General features: G+C 36.9%; 3 protein-coding genes across 3 annotated transcripts; 2 read left to right on the top strand and 1 right to left on the bottom strand.

The window, feature by feature from the left end:
* Positions 1–1217: 1217 nt before the first annotated feature.
* On the top strand, positions 1218–8436 carry LOC104883013 (EH domain-containing protein 1). The gene is made up of 15 exons (XM_010667451.4): positions 1218–1360; positions 1483–1562; positions 2697–2765; positions 2890–2947; positions 3903–3955; positions 4032–4077; positions 4155–4210; positions 5154–5267; positions 5396–5498; positions 5588–5637; positions 6538–6666; positions 6750–7001; positions 7101–7180; positions 7610–7736; positions 7820–8436. Exons 1-15 carry the CDS (start codon positions 1276–1278, stop codon positions 8147–8149), a joined length of 1632 nt encoding a protein of 543 aa, XP_010665753.1. The 5' UTR covers positions 1218–1275; the 3' UTR covers positions 8150–8436.
* A 53-nt stretch (positions 8437–8489) lies between these two features.
* Positions 8490–11189, bottom strand: LOC104883012 (G-type lectin S-receptor-like serine/threonine-protein kinase At5g24080). The gene has a single exon (XM_010667450.3). It carries the CDS (start codon positions 11008–11010, stop codon positions 8641–8643), a length of 2370 nt encoding a protein of 789 aa, XP_010665752.1. The 5' UTR covers positions 11011–11189; the 3' UTR covers positions 8490–8640.
* A 7753-nt stretch (positions 11190–18942) lies between these two features.
* On the top strand, positions 18943–22325 carry LOC104883011 (putative receptor protein kinase ZmPK1). Its single transcript, XM_010667449.4, has one exon. It carries the CDS (start codon positions 19092–19094, stop codon positions 21522–21524), a length of 2433 nt encoding a protein of 810 aa, XP_010665751.1. The 5' UTR covers positions 18943–19091; the 3' UTR covers positions 21525–22325.
* The last annotated feature ends 3353 nt before the right edge of the window (positions 22326–25678 follow it).

The following is a 25678-nucleotide window of genomic DNA, read 5'->3' as shown; positions in this document are numbered from 1 at the left end:
TACATTTATTCTACCGCTGGCCGTTGTCGCTGAAATTGTGGGAAGAGCTGAGATGTCATATATTATTGCCAGGGGTGGAAGATGAAGTCATGTGTGATACCCTCGTCAGATGGAGTGAGATGGATGCAACTATGGTTCAGAAGGGAAGTTATATCCTATGGAACGTTTGGGTTGAAAGAAACAGGAGAGTTTTTGAGCATACAAGTCACCCTACCACTGTTGTGGGCCAGAGAGTTATGAGACAAGTTGATGATTTTAATAACTATGCTGTGAGGATTTATGGAGGAGTGCGCTCCCCCGCGGCTCCGAGCCCAAGCCGATGGTATGCTCCCCCGGTTGGCGCTATTAAATTGAACACGGATGCAAGTTTGGCCGAGGAAGGATGGGAAGGAGTGATAGCCCGCGACTCGGAAGGTAAGGTGTGCTTTTCTGCAACTAGACGTGTGCGTGCCTACTGGCCTCCCGAGGTAGCTGAATGCAAGGCCATTTACATGGCAACCCGCTTGGCCAAAGCTCATGGATATGGTGATGTGATTTTTGAATCCGACTCTCTGGTAGTAACGAAAAGGTTATCGAAAGCAGCAATTTTCTTCTCAGATTTGGATGCAATACTTGGGGACATTCTTTCTATATGTAATGCATTTTCTTCTGTTTCTTTTTCTCATGTTAAAAGGGATGAGAATACTGTCGCCCATAACCTTGCTAGAGTTGTGCCTTTTGGTGTTGAGCAATGTTGGGAGCATCACTGCCATAGTACTGTAACACCTTATGTACTTACGAACATTTTGTCCCTTTGATTAATGCACTTCTCTTTCCTCTCAAAAAAAAAAATAAAATAAATCCGCCTACACTGTGAACTGTGAAGTACTCCTAAGTCCTAATAACCCCCATCACCAAGATAATTACCATCTGTCATTAGATTTAAATTTTCAAAATGACAGCCAAAAACGTCGTCGTTTCCTCTGTAAACCATATACGTCTCCTCAAACAGTCAATTTGAAGTAAACTGCGGCACTTTTCCTTTATATAATTCCCCTGATTTTCTCTCTCTCTCCTCTTTTCAAAATTTTGAAGTTAGCTCTTCTCGCATATTACACCACCAAAGTGGAAAACTCCTCAATTTTCCACTTCATTTTTGCAATTTTGCTCTTTAATTTCCCCCCTTATTTCTTCCATTAATTCAACTTCTTTCACAGCATAATTCCAACTAAAACAAACAATTTTATTGCAGATTTTTTTACAGTATAAAAAAACCCCAAAAAATAGAAAAAAAAAATGGAGATAGCTAGTGGTCCAATTTCTTCGTGCTCTAAAGAACACCAGAAAGTTTATCAGCAATGGTTTATAGTTGCAGATTCAGGTATTCTTTCCTGTCCATTTAAAAAAAATTTAAGCCAGATTTTTTTAAATTGTTGATTTTCGCATAATTTTAAATAACTGACTGTAATATTATTTTATTTGTTTGTTTTTTTTGCTGTGTAGATGGAGATGGTCGTATAACTGGAAATGATGCAACGAAGTTCTTTGCCATGTCTAATTTGTCTCGATCTGACCTTAAGCAGGTTAATATACACAATTTGACACACTCTTATGTAATTATTTTTAGGGTTCTTGTGTTAATTGAAGGTTTGAATGGAAATTTATGCTGTAATGTGTAGTTTGGAATTTTGTTTTATGCTTTGATTTTTTGTTGTTGGTGTAGTATTGTTAGGTTGTTTTATTTTCAACTTTTGTACTCACAAGAGATTTTAACACATTGCTTAAGTTTATTCATTAAGTTATATGTGGAATTTGGAAACCTCTCAATTGTTTAGAATTTGAAATTGTTTGTTGCTTGGCTGAGATCAGCTGATGGTGGGCGTGGAATTTTTTGGTACTCGGTGTTGGAGGTGGCGTGGTATTGTGTAAATGTGTATGGAATTAGTTCTATTTCGTCTAGTGATGATCAGGGTTTAACTAGTTAGCTCAATGAAGGTTGATTGTTGTTTATGTGATTGGATTTTGTAGAACTCTTATTTTAATGTAGGGCGACGTTGTTGCGTGGGAGAATCCCGTGTAATTCCATTTAGGTAGTGTTTGGAAACTTGTATTTCATTTCAAATAATGGAATTGAAATCTGGAATATAAAGTTTGTATTTCAATTCCTAATCACTATTTTGTAAAGGGGGTTTGATAGAGGAGATAGAAATGGGGGTTTGATGGAGGAGAGAGAAAAAGTATGGGTTTAGTAAAGGAGAGAGAAATGAGTGAAGTTGGGATATAGATACTCATAGAGTTGGATATGTATGAGGAGAGAATTTCAAATGACAAGATAATATCTTGAATTTCAAATTCTACTAATATAGGCTTTTGATAAGAATTTGGACAAATTCCATAATTTCAAATTCCATGCCATCCAAACAATAGATTTCATCCAAATCCAGAATTTGAAATGAAATCTTGCTATCCAAACATAGCATTAATACATTTACACCAATATTCTAACAGAGGCTCTCAACTAGGATGATACAAGAGAGTAACTCAAGATACTTTTATGATAGGTGTTAATCGGAATTTCGTCTAAGTTCTTAATAATCAAGCAATTGATAATGCTGTTGAAAACTTTGGTGTTCAAGTCATTTATCGTGCAATATTTTAGCTGCGATAACTGATAAGAGATACTTCTTGGCATGACTCTAACACATGTTTTTTTGAAGGTTTGGGCGTTTGCAGATACCAAGAGGCAGGGTTACTTGGGCTTTAAAGAGTTTGTTGGTGCAATGCAGGTTGGGACATATTGATTCTTTGTAGAGTAGAGGCAATTTGTAGTACATGCTAGGTTAACCATATACAGTTATGTGACTTGTGTCTCTGTGATCTTCGATTTTTTATTTTATTTTATTATTTCAGCTTATATCTTTGGCTCAAGCTGGACATGAGCTGACTTCTGATCTTCTTAGTAATGCAGGTAGATGAATTTTTATTTTCTTTAATTTAATTGTAGGTATAGCCTACATTGCAGAGGTTACCGCTTCTTTTGTTTGCTCACCCACTGTTCTTTTTCTTTTGCTCAAGATATTGTGCCGTTTGGCTTTTTGCAGTGAGATTGTAAATGGCTCTAGCAACCTATGGTATTTTGCATAACATGACTAGCCTGATCTTATTGTTGTATATCCCTTATGGAATTATGTGATCATGATTTTATGTACAGCTCGTTTTGCTTCAATAAGATTTTGCTTGTAGGTGAATTTAATTAATAGAAATGCAGACTTGTAATTTCTCTAGGACTTTCTGAGCTTTGAGATGGGTTGCTATCTCATGATGGAATGTTCACTCTTTTTTCTTTCTTTTTCTTTGGGGTGGGGGTGTTGGTTGGGTGGGTTGAGTTTCGTTGAAGCTAACATCAAGAGTAGCAGAAAATGAAACCTAAAAAAGAGAACCTATGCACACATATCAATACATCACCTGAACTTGAAGGATGATATCAATGGTATCTTTGAAGCTTCCCTTGTAGTCTGCAAGGCGTCTGTCTCTCCAATTTCTATGGGCACACACTGCAAGTGGTGCACTGATGCTCTTTTATCCCGATGTTGCTGTTTTCCGTTGCATGACTAAGAAACCATCTCCTTGTATGAGTGAGGGACTAGTTCCTGGGAGGAATGAATAGCCAGTCCAAGACGGTAACCTAAACCTGGCTGGGGGATCTGAGCTCTACCACCATTCTACTTAAAAAAGTTTTATAAACGATGTCACAAAAAAATAAGCATTGTGAAAGAGATATCTAGGCCTGCCAAGAGAACATCCTTAATGTGTAGCCGTGTTTGCTTAAAGAGATGCAAAGTTATATGTAGTTAAGTTTTTTGTTTTAAATATTAGTGTAAGACTAATCTTTTTCCTTTTTCCCGGGGCTGGGGCCGATACAGTTATGGAGGACATTCAACTCCCGGTTTTGGAAGGGCTGGATGCTTTACTAGCTGTGAGTGTCATTAATAAGCGTATGCTAATTTAAATCTCTCTATAGTGTATGACTAATATACTTGTTCTGCTTGTAGAAGAAGAAAAAGACCACGGCAACGTATGTTGAACCTGAAATAAATGGTTAGGATCGTTCACTTGGTCAATTCTAGGAAATCATGGGGGCCATCTAAATTATTACTAATATGTGAATGCTGCAGGATCTCCTCCGTCACCAGCTACATCAGCTTGGTTTAGTTCAAAATCCTCAAAGAAGGTAATGACATGTTACTTATTGCAAAAATTACACAATTTCCTCGCACTAATTTCCCCATCGAGTTCGTAATTTTTGTGCGCAAGGATATTAGAGTTTTTGTTTTGTAAAGAAGCCTCACATTTTTTCTAGTCGATGAGGCAATTGGCTACCAGGAATATTTTGTTTTCAAATTACATTGTTTTCTGTTTTATTACTCTTATTTTTCCTGAAGTTGCCCACAGATATTGTTTTGCAAGGTGTTGCCATTGTCACTGTGGGTCTTTTTTTAGATTAAGTGTTTCATTCATTGTTAGATTTCCAATGGAATTGAGAATGATTATCACTGGCCTTTTTTTTTGCTTCATGATACTGGATAAGTCCATTTTTGTCTTCATACTGTTTTTGTATTATGATCTCAGCATTATCACTAAACCAAGAGGACAAATCTTTTTTTTTTAATCTGAGTATAGAGGCTGCTTCTTCATATTTTTCATTTATTTTCAGCACCATTTCCCTGATTAACCGCACTTGTGTTCTTCATCACGTTATTTACCTTATAGGCTACATCATCTTTTATGCCATTAGTTTCTTAGTGTTTTCTTTCTCTGACTTCTATGCTAATGTTGTTCCATTTTGTTCTAGAGGTGTATGATAATGTGCATGTGCTCCTCTGCTATCTCATATAATATGCTACCCAATTGGCATCCGTCCTTATCTTAGGTTATGCCTTATGTCGCACACATCTTCTATCTTGAATGGTCTAACTCTTATGTCTTTCTCTTGCGTACGGGAAGAAGGGACTCTCTGCAGGGTTTCTTGTCTTGATATATTTCATGCCGGTTCCCTTGTTTCTGTAAAAGTTAATAGTAATGGGCTTTGTTGACTATGAAACAAATCTTAAGATGTAGTATGTATCGTGATAATTCGATTGATGTGTTCTTTCTCTTTATTATCTTCTGCCTAGGTACCTCTTAGTGCAGTAACTTCCATAACTGATGGTTTGAAGAGACTGTACTTAGAAAAGCTGAAGCCACTGGAGACTACCTATCGCTTTCACGACTTTGTATCACCAGCGCTGGTGAGCTTAACTCAGTGTTATATAGATTATCATCAAATTATTTTTGTAGTCAATTCAGCTCTGTTTCGTATATGCATGCTTGGTTTTACTATTATCATGATATTTCTTGTGATAATATTCTTTTGCAGACAAACAGTGATTTTGATGCTAAACCAATGGTTATGTTGTTGGGACAATATTCAACTGGGAAAACTACGTTCATAAAGCATTTGCTGAAATGTGAATATCCAGGTTATTTAAACTGCATATATGTGTATCATGTTGTGAACAAATTTATGTCTACTGTACTGATGTTCTGTTTGCTATCCAAAATTCAACAGGAGCACATATTGGACCAGAGCCTACAACAGACCGTTTTGTTGTTGTCATGGTATTATATAGTTTCTATAGTTTCCTTAGATGAGTCTATATCTATTTACTCCCTTTTCATTATTTTAGGGGTAGCTGCTTTTTCATTCTTACTAGACATTAATGGGTATGATTTTGGTGGACAGAGAGCATGGCAGGAAGAAAGAAAGATCTCAAAAGTCTTTCTGCATTGGCTATCATACTAGTTTAGTTAGTAGCTTCCATTGTTGTAATTGGCCCTATTATTACCAATATATCTAGGTGCATTTGTATTGGATGCTATTACCCTTTATCTCTAATTCCTTTAGGAAGTAACACTTGCTTAAATGCGGCCATTTTCAGGCCATTTGGGAGTTCTTCTAATGAACAATGATCCTCTTGTACTTTTTTTCTTCATATTTTACCCGCTTGTCTTAGACTGTTGCATGCTTGTTTAAGTCTGAGATTTCAGTTTGGGTCTCATATCCAATTGGGAAGCTTTGATTTGAATAGGGTTACCTAATCACAATTGGTTAACAAGTATCATGCTTGATGTGTAATTCAGTTTCCCTGTGGCTATAGAGGGTCTTTGATCTGTGGGAGGGACTTAGTGCAACAAGGCATTGGGATGGTTCCCTACAACTATAGTCTTTGGTATTTCACATTGAATACTATAATAGTTTCTTACTATCTTATACTTCTATGAATTTCTATAAATATGAAAATTGTCAACAAGTGTTAATTAACTTGTGTCCGGATTGTAATGCTCTTTTCAATTCTCTTCTTATATTTGCGGTTGGAGAGGGGGGGGTGGGGTGGGGTGGAGGATGGTGTTTTTTGGGTTATTTGCACATATTATAGTCCATTATCTTCTTGCCAATATTATCTTCTTGCCAATATTGTCTTCTTCCGTTTGAGTTAATGAATTGTGTCATGTGCTCAGTCTGGTCCTGATGAGAGGAGCATTCCTGGAAACACAATTGCTGTCCAAGCGGATATGCCATTCAGTGGTCTCACAAACTTTGGAGGGTCATTTTTATCAAAATTCCAGTGCTCACAAATGCCACATCCTGTGAGTAACTATTATGTTGCAATTTCACTCTCAAGCAGTTTATTTTCACCTTGCTCATTCTAAAAAGTGTTGGTATATCACAGCTGTTGGAGCACATAACTTTTGTTGACACACCTGGGGTTTTGTCTGGAGAGAAGCAGAGAACTCAGAGAAGCTATGACTTTACTGGGGTTATATCATGGTTTGCAGCGAAGTGTGACCTCATTCTTCTCTTGTTTGATCCTCACAAGCTTGACATAAGCGATGAATTTAAGCGGGTAATTTCATCCTTACGTGGTCATGATGACAAGATCCGTGTTGTTCTAAACAAGGCTGACCAAGTTGATACTCAGCAGGTAAGATCTTGATTAGCAAACACCTGTTTATATACTTTGGCTTTTAAGGAAGCAATAAACAGATCTTTGATGATTAATGGCATAATGTATATATTGCAGTTAATGAGAGTATATGGTGCATTGATGTGGTCACTTGGGAAGGTCCTAAATACCCCTGAGGTTTCCCGTGTTTATATCGGGTAGGTTCTCCTTCCTAATTAATCTTAACTGTACTGAATAAAGGGATTTGCAGGTCCAAACTTAGACAAGCTTGGTTCGTTTATTGAACTGACTATTGTAGAGTTGGCAATCTCTGACATGAGATGGCAACACAACTGAAATTGATTTGATACGAGTTACTGAAAGAAACTACAAACAACACGACACAAACACAAATTCAGCCTAAACCTTGTCAAATAATACCAATTTGTCTAATCATGCAACTATCCTCTAAGAACGCAAAAATCGACACGAGAAGAAACATAGATACATCCTGTTTACCAAAATTACCAGCTTTAAACTTTATAGACTTCAGTTTTTACTGAAGTAGTATGTCATTCAATATCATTTTGGAGGTAAATATTGTTAAATCTATATATATCATCAATCAATTCTTTATTTCTTTGCAGTTCATTCAATGACAAGCCTATCGACGCAGAAGCAGTTGGTCCCATGGGAAGGGATCTTTTTGAGAGAGAACAGAATGACCTTCTAAATGATCTGAAGGATATCCCCAAGAAAGCTTGTGATAGACGCGTATGTTCCCAGTTTTGCTTTATTTCCAATTGCACCCTTTGTTTCCCTCGCTCTGGAGACTGATATACTGTGAAATTTTACAGATAAATGAATACGTTAAACGTGCCAGAGCTGCTAAAATCCATGCTTACATAATCAGTCATCTAAAGAAGGAGATGCCTTCCATGATGGGGAAAGCTAAAGCTCAACAACGGCTAATTGATAACCTTGAAGATGAATTTGCTAAAGTTCAGAGGGAATTTCATCTACCAGCAGGTGATTTTCCATATTTGGAACATTTTAGGGAAGTTCTAGGTGGCTACAGTATCGACAAATTTGAGAAGTTGAAGCCGAAGATGATTCAAAATGTTGATGATATGCTTGGCTATGATATTCCGGAGTTACTAAAGAATTTCAGAAACCCGTATGAATGAATGCAACTAAAACCTTGGCATTAAGAGAAGCAAACTTATGGCTACATCACGTGGCTTGTGTAGATAATTTTGTGGTATGCTTAGAACTTATAGTAAGTTAATGGAATCTTATGTTTTGCTCTTGCTCAGAGGCAAGCTGAGTCTCCATTATTCAGTATTTGCAATCGCAACTGTGATTGATGAACAATTGCTTGGTAATTTACATCAAGTTTTTTTTGCCATAACCAAGTGAAATACTTGACATTGAACTTCGATGCTTATATATATAGAGGTTCGCTGTTATTTAATCAGAGTTAGTAGTCATTTTGCAGATGAGGAGTTTACAGTCAGTACTCAGGAGTCAGGATAATGTTACAATTGATTTTGGATTGAAGGATATTATACAAGCAAAATCTTGTGTGTTACATACATTTTCAAGCTTCATAAATTAAATACTTCACAAGGATTATCTTTGAACAGAGTTATATTACATTTAGTGATCACTTATCCGCTCATATGAAGAAGATTGTTGGCTTTGGTGGTTCCATGATTTCCACGGTCCCTTCAAGCATTTTAGCCACCTTTCCCATTGATGGTCTCATCTCTGCCTTCTCTTGAACACACCACATTGCAGTTTTCACCATTCGCTCGATCAATTTAAAGTGCACTTTGTCATCATAAGAGTCTTTAATTTGTCGGTCTAATATTTGGTCAATTCTCTTTTCTTCGACCGCCATTTCAAATGCCCACTGAGGTAAATACCAATCTTCACTTGCAACTGTGGAAGGCCCTTGAAATAGATTTCTTACTCCTGTCACAATCTCTAGAAGTACCATGCCAAAACTATACACATCAACTTTAGAAGTGATGGTGTCATTTTTAACCCATTCCGGTGCTAGGTAGCCTCGTGTACCACGGATCCTCGACATTGTTACCAGTTGTTCCTTCTTTCGGAGTTTTGACAACCCAAAATCAGCAACCTTGGGGCAAAAATCGTCCCCTAAGAGTATGTTTTCAGGCTTGATGTCGCAGTGCAATACCCATTCCAAACACTCTTCATGTAGGTATGCAATTGCCCTTGCCACCCCAAGGGCAATCCTGTACCTGATATTCCAATCAAGTATGGGCTTCTGTTCAAGACCATCCGACTCAGTGCCGCTTGATCTAAAGAGATATTTATCAAGTGACCCGTTCGATACACGCTCATAAACTAAAATCCTCCGGCCTTTCTCGTTGCAAAAGCCCCATAAACGAACCAAATTAAGGTGGTGCATACGTGCTATGATCGTCACCTCAGCCCAAAACTCCGTATCTCCACCGGAGACGTTTTTTAAGCACTTAACTGCCACAGGCCTCCCATCTTGCAACTTTCCTTTGTAAACATCACTAAACCCACCTTTCCCTATGACATTGGCTTCACTAAAATCCTGTGTAGCCGTTTTGATTTCAGCATAACTAAATCTTCTAGGCCCAGCTGTAGGTAACAGCCCAAGCCCAAGTGTTTGAGCCATGTCACGGTACTTTACATACCTCTTTAAAAAGGCCCAAAACAAGAGCACCCCACTAGCAATTTCAATAGCAAAAAGACCAACTATAATTATAATGTTTCGGGTTGTCCCGTCGGACTCATCATCCGGATTTGCTAAACTTATTTGGACCGGGCACGTGGTATCGAGAACCTGCGACATACCCGTAAAATTACTCGGGTCGGACTCAGAGTTATCCACTCTAAGATAAAAGACCATTTGCGTATTCGGGGACCAATACCCGTTTACAAGCGCACCGTGTTGGAGCACACAATAACCCAACCCATCATACTTAAACCCGAACCCGAGACATCTTCGGTCTCTCTTACACCTAGACTCACACTCAGCAAAATTAGGAGCCCTTAAACTAGTTTGGTTTGAAACTCCTGAGAAATTAACATAATCAAGCCGCAGAAATTTACTTTCCCCCATATCAACAATCGGGTTCCTTATTTCACACGAATCGGACCCGCGACTCCGCCTAAACCCGGGCGGGCAAACACATTCGTAACCCGATAAAGTTGACCCATCACTGTAACAAATATAACCCGGCCCACATAAACCATGCACTTGACAAATTTCTAACAATGCCACCCAAACAGGAACCCAAACCCGATTACCCGGGTCATAACTTAAGACCCGAAGATTCCCATCATCCCCCAAAGTAAGTCTCCGGGTTCGGTTCAGCCCATAATCCGCACAAAAAATCGGGTTTCCCCCATCTGTTAAAATCTGCCCATCAAGACCAAGACTTAAAAGCCCATTACCCCACGACCAATAAGTATCCGACCCGGACCCGGACCCACCATCAAAGACCAAATTCCTTAACTCAGTAAACCTAAACTTCCCATTTCTAGATCTCAAAACGGTGCCGTTTACAAAAGTTTGATTACCCAAAAAAGTATCAGTTGGGTGTTGAAAACTTTCCCAAGAATTACCAAACAGTAAATTTCCATCATCTCTGAGAAATAATCTACTAGAATTCGACCTCATGGAAGTTGTTGTATTCCATAGATTGGGGCCAGATGAGCCGTTGATGAGTTGAAGATCACCGTTGGATGTGATGATCAATGAAGCTGATTGGTGGACAGGGGAATCCCAGTTAGCAGACCAAATGATGGTGTGATCATGAGAGATGTTGGAGTACCAAACTGAGAAAATGAAGAGATTTGGAGAAGTGGGTGAACGTTGAAATCCTGCGGTGAAGGTGGAGTTAGGAGAGAGAATAGTGCGGTTTTGAGATGGGTGCCATGGTGATGTTGTGATGGAGAATGAGGAGAGAGATTGAGCTGAGGAAGATGAGAATGAGAATGTTAGGAGGTTGAAGATGGAGAAGATAATGAGAGGATAATGCATTGTGGAGAAATTTTTTCGTGTGTGTGTTTTCTGTTTTGGGGGTTTTTGGAGGGTGGTGGTGGGGGTAGTTGGTTAAGAAGGTGTTGTTATGGCGGCTTTAGATTCAATTATTTGTTGAGGGTGAAAGTTGACTATTGACTTTGGGGATAATTTTAGCACTTTGTCTTTATGATTGTGACCAATTGTTTGTTTTTTTTTTAACCAAGTTGGATTTTGTTTAGTAGAAAATGTTAGATTAATCTAAAACTAGAAACTATGGTCTATGTTGAATAATTATTTGAAACTATTTGAAACTATCAGTTGATTAAAAATGGAGCAAGACACGAAAGATTAATGGCTGAAAATTTGACATATTTGCTGGAATTTGAAGATACTCCCTCTGTCCCAAATTAGTTTTTACATTTTGACCGTAGGCATTATTCACGTCATAACTTTGACTATCTTTTACTCCATGTACATAAGAAAAAACATAGTCATGTTGAATCTTGTTTGATTCATCCCAATTTGTATTTTTCAAATATATAATTTTTATAATTTTTTCATATATATAACTCAAGATATTAGTTTTTGAAGTTGCATCTCGTAAACTGTGAAAAGGCAAATGTAGCAACTAATTTGGGACAGATGGAGTACTAGTTTTGAAGCCGATTCTTGTTTATATTATTTTTTTGCAAATTTTTTGTTAACATTGTTGATTTTGTATTGCTGTAAAATGAGATTTTTCAACACCATTTTATTTATATACTTCATCTGTTCTTTTTCTATTGCAATAATCATGGGTAGTTTTATTTATTTGGACCACTCTACTTTTAGTAAGAAAACAACTATAATTGACAATATTGCCTTTACTTTATATTAATAAAATCATCATTAATACTCATCAAATTGCCTCATAAAGTTGCGTTTACTTTATTAAGGATTTACTTATCCTCCTACACTTGTTAATTAAAGGGGTATCTTTATGCTAAACTATCCACTTTTTCATTTCCTTAAAAGCCATGCCCAAACTCATTGTTGCAGGAGAAAAAGAACGGAGAAAGTATTTGTCATTATACTCTTATTTTTAGAATTTTTTTTTATTGCAATATATACATTTTATATTTTTTTAATATTGAACTAAATATTATAGCTAAGTCTATTTATTAAATAGTATCCCGATAATTAGTATGACTAACATAGTTAACACAATTTTAACATGAAGAACACCCCAATGATACTTGAAGAAAGTAGAGGGTACTTATTTAATAGATGCATGACAGAAAAATTATAGAAAACATGAGTGTCAGCCACAACTTCAACTTTTAATGCACATGAACACTAACGCATATAGAATGGAAGATGGGAAAGTGAAAAAAGATTATAATGACAGTATCATAAATATAATTAATTAAATATAAAACTAACCTCTACTAATAATCGAAAATACTCTTTAAGAGAAAAATATACCTCTTCATCCATCATGACCATATTAAGACTTATCAAACTTTCTCCTTTTTTTATGATCTGTGACCTCAAATAGTCTAGGAACGCGAATCCTTATTTTCCAATTAGTTTAGTAGAATCAAGTTCATGGAGAAAAGAATAAGGTCTGACATATAGATATATGTGAAAAAACAAACATGAATAATTATGTATATAATAAATATTTTATGAATATAATAATTAGTGAATTGCATAATACCTTTGCAATGTCGTTGACAAACTTTCATTAGATTCATGTAATGCCACCATGGTATGCTATAGGTTCAAAATTATAAATATGTATTTTTGTTGTATTTCATGTTTTGATGATGCCAAATACTTAGGTTAATTTTACTATATAGTATTTATTTATTTAAGCGAAAATTATAAAAACCAAAAATAATGTAATGTCCCAATTTGAATTTATATCTTGTTGAGAAAGATTAATTATTTAATCTAAGTCAAGATATTTATTTTATACTCTTTGAATCTTTATCATATGGTATGTTTAATATTCTAGTAACTTAGAAATCTTTGGATAAAAGATTCTTTAAGTTAGTAGATATATTGTGGTTGTGATTATCTAATGTATTAGATGGAAATAGCGTGGAGGATAGCGTGGAGGAGATCGTGGAGATGCTCCCTTATTCCTCTCCAACAAACTCTCATGGAGTGGCACAAAGTGAGGAGCTGATCCCTTGAAGCTCTCCAACCAACTCGCCACTAACGGCTCTATTTTCGTTGCAAAGAACATGGAACATGTAAAATAAATACAATTACTAATATTAATGAATAATTTCATTAATTTTGAATTTGATTGAATTATGATATATGCAATTTCATTAAAATATATACAATTTGATTAATATGTACACAATTTGGTCGAATAATTACTTGGCCTGGATGGTTCGGTACATGGGCTGGACCAGTTTCGTGAACCGTATTGGGTGATTTTAGTAGTGGGCTTTCGTGGGTTGGACTCAAAAAATATGGCTCACGACCCACCCACCAATTTCACGGTTCGAGTTGGGCTGGATCGGGCTTTTCGCGGGCTTAACCCACACGACCCAAGAGACGAGCTGGGCTAGATGCGCTGGATTGGGCCACACTGTTGGCAATCTTTAGATTAATGGCTGAAAATTTGACATATTTGTTGGAATTTGAAGATCTTTTCTATAAATAGGGGAACACTTCAGGAATTCGGCATTTTCCTGAAATGCCTTTTCCTCATTCAAGGGTCAGCCTAAAACATACTTACAGATGATAAGAGAGAAATCAATTCAGTATGGAGGAAACCAATATAAAAAGGAAGCATAGTCATGCCTTCCTAGTCATAAAGTCCGCTGTACAATTAGTTTAGCGAAAACAATGAATGAACATGCACTCAAGAAAACGAGACAAATTAGCACCAACATATATCTCAAAACAATGTTAGAAATTTCCCACAAAATTCGCCAAGATTTTTTCATAGATTTAATGACTTAAGATTATCTACTTCAATAATGTGATTGAAGATATCAAGGGAGAGGGCAACCTTAACCCCTTCCCAAAGGGCCCAAGCCTCGATCTGAATTATAAAAACTTGAGAGCCCAGAGCTTTTCCACCAGCAAGAAGCACATCACCCACACTGCTTCGAATGACAAAACTAAGGGAAGCATTACCATTGCTCACCTTACACCCATCAATATCCAGTTTGAAAAAAACTAGGGGGAGACCAAATAAGGTTCCTACTCGACCTGAGAGCTTTAGGGACATTATTCTTAAAATACTCCTATTAAAGAAAATGCTTCATCCGTTCTCTTTTGTTCTTTTTATTTGGAATCTTCATGCTGTTTATAATATGAAATAATTTGCTAAGTTCTTCGTAATCTATAAGGGCCCAAGCATCAATCCGAATCATAGGGACACGAGATCCTGAGTTTTACCACCGAAGCACATCATTTCTAATGACAAAACCAAGGGAAGCATTACCATTGTCGACCTTAGTACCATCAAAATCCAGTTTGAATAAACTAGGGGGAGGGGGAGACCAAATAAGGTTCCTACCCGACCCGAGAGCTTTAGGGACATTATTCTTAAAATACTCCATCTGTTCTCTTTTGTTCTTTTTATTTGGAATTTTCATACTGTTCACAATATGAAAGCATTTGCTAAGTTCTTCGTCATGTATAAGAAAAAGATATACTCATGAGTGGTTGATAAGTCGGTTTTTAGTTGTATATAGGTAAGTATTAAGTCTCATTTTCATGAAGTTCTTAGTGCATCTTAGGTCTAATTGCATAATTCGAGCATTCTTTTGAACCATCGTGTTATTTCGAGATACATTTGGCTCTTTAATGTGATTTTCAGAAGCAGCAGAACTATTGTGACCTTTTTTTGATAGAAGATCTGCTACCCGATTAGCTTCTCGAAAAATATGCTTAATCGTATAGAATCTAAACTGACAAAGCAATTGTCCAATGTCATCAATTAGGGTTTGGATAGTCCAGGGACAAGTGCAATGCCCTTGCAGCACTCTTACAACTACTTGATTATCTCCATCAATATATAGACCTTGAATATGCTGCTGAATGGCAAGTATCAGTCCATTTCTTAATCCCCAGGCTTCAGCAGCGATTGGCAAAGTCGATAAACTTGAGCGGACACAAGAAGACCAGCGGAGTTGCGAATGGCAACACCAGAAGCGGTTGATGAGTCAATAACTGAACCATCAAAGTTAATCTTGAAGCAATTGGAGGGGGGAGGCTGCCAACTAACTGCGATGGAAGTAGAGGACCTACAACAAGGAATTGAAGAGATAGTAAAGGAAAAATACATAGTATGTCACGTAGTCCATTCCAAATACAAATGCCATGCTCTGTAATAAATACGCTTTAAATTAAGCATATTTTCCTCGAAGATAATTGAATTGCGTTTTTTTTTTCCAAATACTCCACAAATTGTAATAGAACAATTGTAAGGCCTGAGGGTAGGGACAGAGACTCGTTAGGCATTGGAGAAGATCTTGAGGCACTATATAACGAATTTTTGGTCGTAGATATGAGTTCGAATATTGACTTATTAGAGGGCATGTGAAAAATAAAGGAAAAATGGATCAGAATACCCCCAACTTTGGACGATCCGCTTTTAATACTCCCAACTTTGGATTATTTTTAAATACCCCCAACTTTGGAGCTAGGTGGTCCACCAAAAATATACCCATATGACCTGTAACCTGTTAGCAAGGTAATTTTTTTTATTCCATCTTCTACTTCTTCTTCCTCCATTACAACCACCACCTAGCCACCAACCCACCACTACCACGACCTCCCACCAGTCCCACACCCCATCCCCACCCCAGCCACCCACCAGAATCTCCCCCACCCGAGCGACCACCTTTGAACCCCTCCTCCCCAACCCCAGCCACCACCTTTGAATCCCTCCCCCCAACACCCAACCACCACCTTCGAACCCCTCCCCTCCACGCCGAGCCCAACCACCACCTTCGAACCTCTTCCCTCCACGCCCAGCCCAACCCTTGCAGCTCCCATCCCCACCCTCGCAGCCTCCCCCCTTCCCCCACCACCCCGTCGAATTCCCGCCTACCCACCACTGCTCACTGCCACCATATGAGACCTAGAAAGAGCCTCCAGAGCGGAGTGGTTGTTGAAGGTGGTCGAGAACAGACAAAGAAGGGAGAAATCAGAGGTGGTTGTTGGTGGGAGTGAAGGTGATGAAGAAGGTGGTAGGGAGGAGAGAGAAATGGTGGTGAGGGAAGGTGGCAGTGGGGGGTTGGGGGATGAGGAGAGGAGAGAGAGAGATGAGCAGATGGGGTGGGGTTTTTGGTTTACCAGTTGATCCAGTCATAACAGGTAAATGGTGCATTTTTGGCGGACCAACCCCAAGTTGGGGGTATTTAAAAATAATCCAAAGTTGGGGGGTATTAAAAGCGGATCGCCCAAAGTTGGGGGTATTCTGATCCATTTTTCCAAAAATAAATGGTCAAGAGTCTCATTATCAACTTTACAAAGAGCGCAAAGAGCGTCATTAGTGATTTGACGGTCGGCTAAATTGAATTTTAGCGGCAAACCATTTTGTAGACATTGTCATAGAAAAATTTGTACTTTAGGGGCTATATTAATTTTCCATATCCAATTAAAAGACCAAGGAATACTGTGAGGAGTAATTCCATGAGCGAGCTAGGTGGTTGTTTTAATAGAAAAATCTCCAGAGCTATTAAACCCCCAACAAGGAACATCTGCTGTGGGATAGCTAGGGATAGGAATCCCCAAAATTAGGTGGATGATATGAGATGGAACTAGTTCATTAAGTAGAGAAACATTCCATTGCCTAGATGGAAGAATGACACTACTGACAGTAAGTTCCAGATTAGCAATAGACATGATTTGAAGATTTAGCATTTCAATAAGGCTTTGATTAGCACACCAGTTATCAATCCAAAAATAAACATTTGTTCCAATTCCAATTTTCCAATGTATTCCCTTCCTTAGAAGCTCTCGAGATCGACGACTGGACTTCCAAATATGAGAGTCTCTTGACTTAGTTTTGTACTCAAAGAAAGAAGTATTCCAAAGATATTTTTGGCGCATAAGATTTGGCCAGAGAGAGTGTTGGTCAGAAAGGATTCGCCACCCCATTTTAGCTAAGTATGCGTCATTTACATGGGCTGTATTCCGAAAATTCAACCCACCATATTTTTTAGGACGACAAATTTTTGACCATGCAATTAGGGATAGTCTAGAAGAGTTTGTTGAGGAGCGCCAGAAAAACTTTCGGTTGATATTATCTATTGTAGAGCATATTTTCTTAGGAAGCTGAGTTGTTGCCATAAAATAAGCTGGGAAGATTCTAGATGACTCTGAATAAGAACTGATTTTCCACCTTTCGTGAGAAAATAATTGTGTAAAGAATTAATTTTGCTGTCAACTTTTTGAGCTAAGTGGTGGAAATCGCTAGGCATTGACTTATAATTGGAGAATATAACGCCCAAATAACTCCCCAAAAAAACCTTTGGGGTCATATTAAAAATACATGCAATCCATCGTTGTCTAGAATTCGGGACTTGTTTAGAAAACATGATCGCTGATTTATGAAAATTCACTAATTACCCTGAATTAAGGTAAAAAAAAATCTAGAATATTTTTGAGGCGATGAGCAGAATCTAGGTTAGCTTTACAAAATAGTAAGCCACCATCAGCAAAGAATAGCTCTGGAATTATCTGAGAATGTAGAGCAAGTTTGATTCCAATTCCTGATTTTGAGTTTTTTGCTGCAAAATCCAGTTGTCGATAGAGGACATCCATACATAAAATGAAAAGATAAGGTGATAAAGGGTCACCCTAGCGAAGTCCTCGAGAAGGGTGAAAGACAGAGGTTGTGTCTTGATTGATGATGAGTGAGTAGGAGACAGTCGAGATGCATTGCAAGATCCATTTGATCCATTGTTGGTGAAAACCATTACTTTTAAGAGCATGGGTTAGAAAATCCCATTCGATACGGTCATAGGCTTTTTCCTTATCTAATTTCAGGGAAAACCATCCCATTTTACTTTTTGATTTGTTAAAGATATTCAGGATTTTTGAACAATAAGTACATTATCATGTATAAGCCTTCCAAGATTAAAGACATTTTGAAATGGGCTGATAATTTTAACAAGAACTGGCCGAGGACGTTCTACATAAATTTTTGAGATAATTTTATATAATGTCGTGTATAAGCTGATAGGTCTGAATTGATTTGGCTTTTCAGGATTAGCTGTTTTCGGTATCAAGGTGATTAATGTATGATTAACACTATGCAAAAGGTGACCATGATTGAAAAAATCATGTATGGCTCTGCAGATGTCAGGACCTACAATATTCCGATCCAATATTGGTGGAAGAATTTAGACCCATAACCATCTGATCCTTGGGATTTTGTGGTATTGATACTAAATATAGCGTCTCTAATTTCTTTGTCAGAAATAGAAGCTACTATATGTGAATTATCTGAATTGGATACAATAGGGGAGATGTAAGGCGTGGAGACATGTCGATGACACCGGTGGGCAGATTTAAAACGTTCTTAAAATTCTGATAAAAAAACATACTGTATTTCATTCGAGGTCCATATCTTTTTGAAGGGATAAAAGGAGTCATTGGGCCACTATTTTATTGAAACAAATGAATCATTGGCCATCTATGTTAAAATATTCTCATCTATTTAGAGTGAATGAGAAAGGTGAGAACGAAACCTTCGAGAAATAGAAAATACGAAGAATATTATGGATTTTTTTCATTATTATGGAAGCGTTTCAATTCCTCTCATCCACGGAAAATAATGATAAAGAAAATTATTAGCAATTCATTTGAATAACAATACAAATCTTGTTGGGACCTAAGTTTTGGATACAATTCATTTGCGTATACTTTGGGCCGTGTTACTCATGCAACTAAGTCGTCAATTGTTGAATAGTATTACAATCTTTCAGCTTTCCTGCTTGCTTAGAAAAACTACACACTAATTGACAAAAATCCAGTAATCTATATAATATCACATGCAAGATTCAAGAATATGGAATGTTCACATCCCCCTCCTCGTCTCCTAATTAAGAACAAAAATTTGCCATAAACAACCCACCATGAAACAAATCATTTTCTTCCTCTTAATTATTTACAGTTTTTCCATGTTTTCATCAATAAGAGCAACAACTTCAAATTATCTTTCTAAAGGCTCTTCCTTATCTGTTGAACATGCATCTTCAAAGTACCTCATTTCCCTAGACAAAACCTTCACTTGTGGCTTCTATACTTTCAATGCCACTACCAATGCCTATTATTTCTCAATTTGGTACACCAACTCTAAGGAAAGAACACTGGTTTGGGTGGCTAATCCAGGAAAACCCGTCAATGGCCGAGGCTCGAGGCTAAGCCTTTGGAAAGATGGTGGCTTAGTCTTGACGGACTTTGATGACTCAAATGTCTGGGAAACAAACACTTTCTCAACAACAGTTGATAGAGTTGTGCTTCACGACTCCGGAAACCTTGTGCTCATGGACTTTTCTGGTAAGACCCTTTGGCAAAGCTTTGATTATCCTACTGATACTTTGCTCCCTAATCAAAATTTTACAAAAAACCAAAAGCTGATTTCCAGAATTTCACCCCAACTCTTGACTCCTGGGTATTTTAGTTTCTTTTTTGACAGTGATAATGTGCTGAAAATGGTCTATGATGGTTCTGAATTTTCAAGTCTTTATTGGCCTAATCCTAATAATGATGTGTTTGCAAATGGTAGAACATCATACAATAGTCGAAGGGTCGCAGTGCTTGATGATAAGGGTGTTTTTGTTTCTAGTGATTATCTACACATTAATACTTCTGATATGGGTGATCTTGGGGTTAAAAGAAGGTTAACAATGGACTATGATGGGAATCTAAGGATTTATAGCTTAAATAATTTGTCAGGGTTATGGACCATAACATGGCTTGCTATGTCCCAACAATGTGGTGTGCATGGTCTTTGTGGTAGGAATGGGATTTGTACTTATACTCCTACGCCAAAATGCGCATGCCCTCCGTACTATGAACCCTTTGATTCAACTGATTGGAGCAAAGGGTGCAAGCCTAAATTCAAGATGACTTGCTCCAACTCTCGATTTGTCGAGATGCCCAAGGTTGATTACTATGGTTTTGATCTCAATTATACTACAAACATTACTTTTGAACATTGCCGAAATCTTTGTTCAGGAGATTGTCGTTGTCAAGCATTTAAGCATGCACTTAGATCAGCGATATGGTCATGTTACTTAAAAGGTGATCTTTATAATGGATACATGTCTAATGAGAACTTATTCCTAAAAATTCCAACAAGCGCACACACATCAGACTCCAAAATTATCCTTAATGTGTCACGTTTGGGTTGTGGAATCGGGGATTCAGAAATTGTACCATTGCCTAGAACATATAATGATGCCTTTAGTCGGAGATTTAAGTGGGTTTATGTATATAGTTTTGGTGGGGCTATTGGAGCAATAGAAGCTATAATTTTTGTTGCTAGTTGGTTTTTTGTTTTCAAGAAAAATAGAATTTCAGCTTCTTTAGCGGAGGGGTATCGAACTATTTGTAGTCAGTTTAGGAGCTTTAGCTATAGTGAACTCAAAAGAGCAACCGGCAATTTCAAGCAAGTTCTTGGAGAAGGGGGGTCTGGAACAGTTTACAAGGGTACTTTGGCTGATGAACGAGAGGTAGCAGTAAAGAAATTGGAAAACATTGGCCAAGGGGAGGAAGAATTTTGGGCCGAAGTGAGCACATTTGGTAGAATCAACCATATGAACTTAGCACGAATTTGGGGATTTTGCTCTGAAGGGAAACATAGGTTATTGGTGTATGAATATGTGGAGAACGGATCCTTAGACAATCACTTGTTCTTGTCAGCCAACAAAACTGCCGTTCTTAAATGGGAAACAAGATTCAAAATTGCATTAGGCACTGCGAAAGGCTTGGCTTACCTTCATCATGAGTGCCTAGAATGGGTTATCCATTGTGATGTGAAGCCAGAAAACATACTTTTAGACTCCGATTTTGAGCCTAAAATCTCGGACTTTGGATTATCAAAGTTATGTCAACAAGGTAGTCAGGGGGTGTCCAGATTGTCCCAAATGAGAGGCACAAAAGGGTACATGGCTCCTGAGTGGACAACCAACCTTCCACTTACTGCAAAGGTTGATGTTTATAGCTATGGAGTTCTGATCCTAGAGCTTGTGAGAGGAATTCGACTATCGAGTTGTTCATTAGATGACAGTCTTGGTGAGGAAGAAATTAAGGAATTCACAAGCTATGTAAGATTGGCAAAAGCAAAGATGCAAGATGAAGACGACTCATGGATGACTGACTTTGTGGATCCGAGATTAGATGGAGACTTCAAGCAGAACCAAGCTGCGATAATGATAGAGATAGGAATTTTATGCATGGAGGATGATAGAAATAAGAGACCAACGATGGAGGCGGTTGTTCTTGTTCTTTCTAATTGTGAAGCTGATGTCTCATTCATGCATTCTCCGAGCAATGATTCATGACTTTGATTCGGTTAAGTTATATTTTGATATATGGGGTGCTCGATTATGCTCTAATAATGAACTTGTATTAGTATGGAAATATTTGACACTTACTATTAAAAGTATGATATCAGGATGATTTTATTGTAAGCCGTCCAATATGTTATAGCTTTATAAGCAATACTCTTCAGATAAAAGATACTAGTCTTGTATATATGCACACAATCCGTATGAAAGTAAATTGAAAATTAAATAATTGTGTATAACTGTTTTTGTATTTTGTTTTTTTAAAAAACTGTTATTCAATTTAAATATGGTACATCTTATTTTCCCCTTTTTCGTTTTAATGAAACACGTGGGTATCTCTTTTTTTTTTCTTCTTTGTTTTTTTCCTTTTTCACGTGTTGCCATATATAATAGAGATATAATGTTAAAGTATTTAATACTTATCATATATAACTAACTAGAATTTTTTGCACGCGATGCGTGCTTGAAATTTTCGAAACAGAAACTCGATTTTCTTCGGCATAAGAGTCAAAATTTGAACATTAGACATATGAAGTATAATTGTTTTTAGTTGCAAAATTTGATTGGTTTAGTTTATGTCACTTAAGTCTCTCACCATTATTTTTTTCTTTTTCTTTTTTTACTTTTCAAAGTTAAATTCTATGAACAAAATAGAAATCTTATTGAATTTATTTATGATTTCTAATATTATAATTTTTTAGTTGATTTTTGAATTAAGTACAATACTAACTTCTAAATTCTAAACACTATAAAAAAGTAAATATTTTTTTTCCTTGTCTAACTTCTAAATTCTGATTTCACTACAAATACACCTCTATTTTTATCATGACCCACAATTAATTGGTAATGGTTCTTGAGAATAGTGATTTGTAAGTAAATTTTTATAAATGTTTTTGTATGTATTGACGTTCTAGGTTATTAGTTTTAGTTTGTATGTTAATTTTAAGTTTTAATAAAATTTTCCGATTATTTGAGTAATTTGCGTGATTTTTATAACGTGATTTTCTCAATTGTATGAGTGATTTGTAAAGTTTCTTCTTTTAAGTGATTTGTGAGTGAGTGTTGTAAATTAATTTTCGATAGTTTTTTTTGAGTGTCGATTTTGATTTTGACATTCCTTTTGTAATTTAGAAAGGGGAGGGGGAGGGGGGCAAAATAGGCATTTCAAAAGAGGACACCATTGCTCCCCCCTTCCCTTATATAATAGAGATATGTAAATCATAGTCTAAAAGTAATTGGATGTCATTTATCGTGCTTATTAACTGTCATCACACCACGATAGGATCCATTTAATAAAGGATCATGTGTTTTTTTTACAAATATTTCTTTTTAGTTTAATCATTGCTTAGCTAGTCTTTTTATCAACTACATCTATATAAAAAAGAACTTTATCTAGATCTGTAATTCTATTAGTAAATTCATTGTTGCCTAGCCATAGACAGCTGGAACAGATCCATATACTTGCTTTCAAGTTCTTTGCCTCACTACACGCATCTATACACGAATTAGCTCATAAAAACCCTAGAAAAAAAAGGAAAAAACTTAACTAATACTTCCTCCGTTTCTTTTTACTCGCTACACTTTCCATTATGGGAAGTTTCACATTACTTGCTACACTTCTTTTTTGGGCAATAAACTATCTATCTCTCTCCTCCCCACATGGGTCCCTTTTCTTTTTACTCTCTACCTCTCTCTTCTCCGAAAATTGCCTAGGAGTCCGTGAAATGAGAAGTGTAGCGAGTAAAAAGAAACGGAGGAAGTATAAGATTTAAGTAAGCAAGCAAGAAGGAGAGGCTATAACAGGCAAGGGCTCTCCATCTCAAGGAGGATTTTGTCCACCATCTGGTAATCTAAGCTTTGCAAAAAAAATTGGGGTACATACAGTTTGCATTCAGGCCTATTCCAATCCACTCCAGACAAAATTTGGGTTTCAATTTTTCATTTCAAATCCAAACCAATCAAATTTTGAGTTGGAACCAACTCAATTCGAATTTTCAGACACCAGATTAGGTCCAATATCCAAATAGCTATATTCTTTGTATGAAATAAATTAAGGCACGAGTATCAAAATAAAGTGTTATGAAGAGGTGCAAAGGCTAGTGGTGGAGGTGAGAGGTATGGTGTTGAGCAAAGAGAGTTTTGTAGGGAGAGAGAAAATGGGGTAATTAGGGTGAATTAAGCTTACTCAACATAATTAGAGATTAGTTACTATCTAATAGAGTTAGGCTTCCGTTAGTCAGAAGGATATTTTGTATAAAACTGAGTGCTATATATGGTGAACATAAAAAGCGTCGGGATATTTGGTAGAAAAAAAAAACACTCATAGAAATTTGGTGAAAAATCCGTTCTAAAAACTTAGTAAATTACTAATGATAGGAGGAGCTAGTACTAGCGAATAATGTTTTTCATACTTTGACAAAATTTACACAAGTTATGATCTTAAATTTTTGGAAAAACCTCAAAGAAACGACATTTTAAACGAAACTTTTTTTTAAAAAAAATTTACATGTACAAGTGTGGAGAATAATTGTGTTAACCTGATTTGATTAATCCTAGGATTCAATATATATAGTGTTTACAGTACAGACCTATGACTAGTAGAAGACCATTTTACCCTTTACATATAATGTTACTCTAATACCCCCCCTCAATCTTTAAACAACGGATAGATTGGTACGATGTTTAGTAAACAAGTCAGTAGATAGGCCCTTAGTAAAAATATCAGCAACCTAAGATTGTGTAGGAACATGTCGAATAATAAGACCTCCCTTGGCAACCATTTCTCAAACAAAATGGTAATCGACATCAATATGTTTGCTACGATCATGATGAACTGGATTAGCAGTGAGATAAGTAGCAGAGACATTATCCCAATAGACGATCACAAGACGACGAAGAAAATGGCCAATGTCAGCAAGAAGTTGCTGGAGCCAAATGGTTTCTACAACCGTGTAGGCAAAAGCCCTGTATTCAGCTTCAGTGGAGGATTTAGAGACAGTAGGTTGTTTTTTCGAACGCCAGGAAATCAGATTCTTCCCAAGAAAAATAGCATAGCCAGTAGTAGAACGTCGTGTGTCAGGGCATCCTGCCCAATTTGCATCGAAGTAGGCAATAACAACAGTAGGAGAACTGCTGCTATATAAGAAGAGATCGAAATCCAATGTGCCCTACAGATATCTGAAAATTCTTTTCATAGCATGAAGGTGAGTAGTACGAGGAGCATACATAAACTAAGACACCATATTAACAGCATAAGCAATATCTGAATGAGTCATAGTTAAGTACTGCAATGCACCAACCATACAACGATAATATGTGGGATCAGCAAGAAGCTCTCCATCAAGTAGAGACAATGTTATTCTAGAGACAACATGAGTGGTAACTGGTTTAACACTATGAAGATGGAATTTACGAAGTAAATCAGAAATATACTTATGTTGAGACAAAGATTAACCAGAGGGAGTACGCACAACCTGAACACCTAAAAAGTAATGAAGATCTCCTAAATCCTTCATAGCAAACTGAGAAGAAAGGACATAAATGAATTTGGTGACAAAAGGAGGACTACTACCAGTAAGAACAATATCATCAACATATAATATAAGAATGATAATTTGCCCACGAACTTAAGAGTGAACATAGAAGTGTCACAACTACTGCACTTGAAACCAATAGATAATAGGAAATTGCTGAAACGAGAGAACCAAGCTCTAGGAGCTTGTTTCAAACCATAAATGGACTTACAAAGACGACAAATATGAGTAGGTTTAGATGGATGAATAAAACCCGGAGGTTGACGCATATAAACCTCTTCATGTAGAAAACCATGAAGAAAAGCATTTTTGACATCTAATTGACGAATGGACCATTTTAGAAAAACAACAACAGTAAGGACTAAGCAAACAGTAGTAGGCTTAACAACAGGACTAATGTATTCAAAGTAATCAATACATGCCTGCTGGTTATTGCCAAAAACAACAAGTCTGGCTTTGAACCGCTCCATAGAACCATCAGAATTATACTTAATCCGATAAACTCACTTACAACCAAGTAAATTCTTATCACAGTTGCGAGGTACCAACTTGTTGCCAACGAGAGTCTTGAGAAGCTTGTTTAAAATTAGTGGGTTTAGACTCGACAACATCAGT

Source organism: Beta vulgaris, chromosome 8 (genome assembly GCF_026745355.1).
Source record: "Beta vulgaris subsp. vulgaris cultivar EL10 chromosome 8, EL10.2, whole genome shotgun sequence".
Taxonomy (NCBI): Eukaryota; Viridiplantae; Streptophyta; class Magnoliopsida; order Caryophyllales; family Amaranthaceae; genus Beta; species Beta vulgaris.
This window is presented reverse-complemented; position numbering and strand designations above follow the sequence as displayed.

Coding starts and splice junctions, on each gene's coding strand:
- LOC104883012 (XM_010667450.3), bottom strand. CDS start 11,010: ATGCATTATCCTCTCATTATCTTCTCCATCTTCAACCTCCTAACATTC.
- LOC104883013 (XM_010667451.4), top strand. CDS start 1,276: ATGGAGATAGCTAGTGGTCCAATTTCTTCGTGCTCTAAAGAACACCAG. Junction 4,211..5,153: donor GTTCAAAATCCTCAAAGAAG/GTAATGACATGT, acceptor TCTTCTGCCTAG/GTACCTCTTAGTGCAGTAAC. Junction 5,268..5,395: donor ACTTTGTATCACCAGCGCTG/GTGAGCTTAACT, acceptor ATTCTTTTGCAG/ACAAACAGTGATTTTGATGC.
- LOC104883011 (XM_010667449.4), top strand. CDS start 19,092: ATGAAACAAATCATTTTCTTCCTCTTAATTATTTACAGTTTTTCCATG.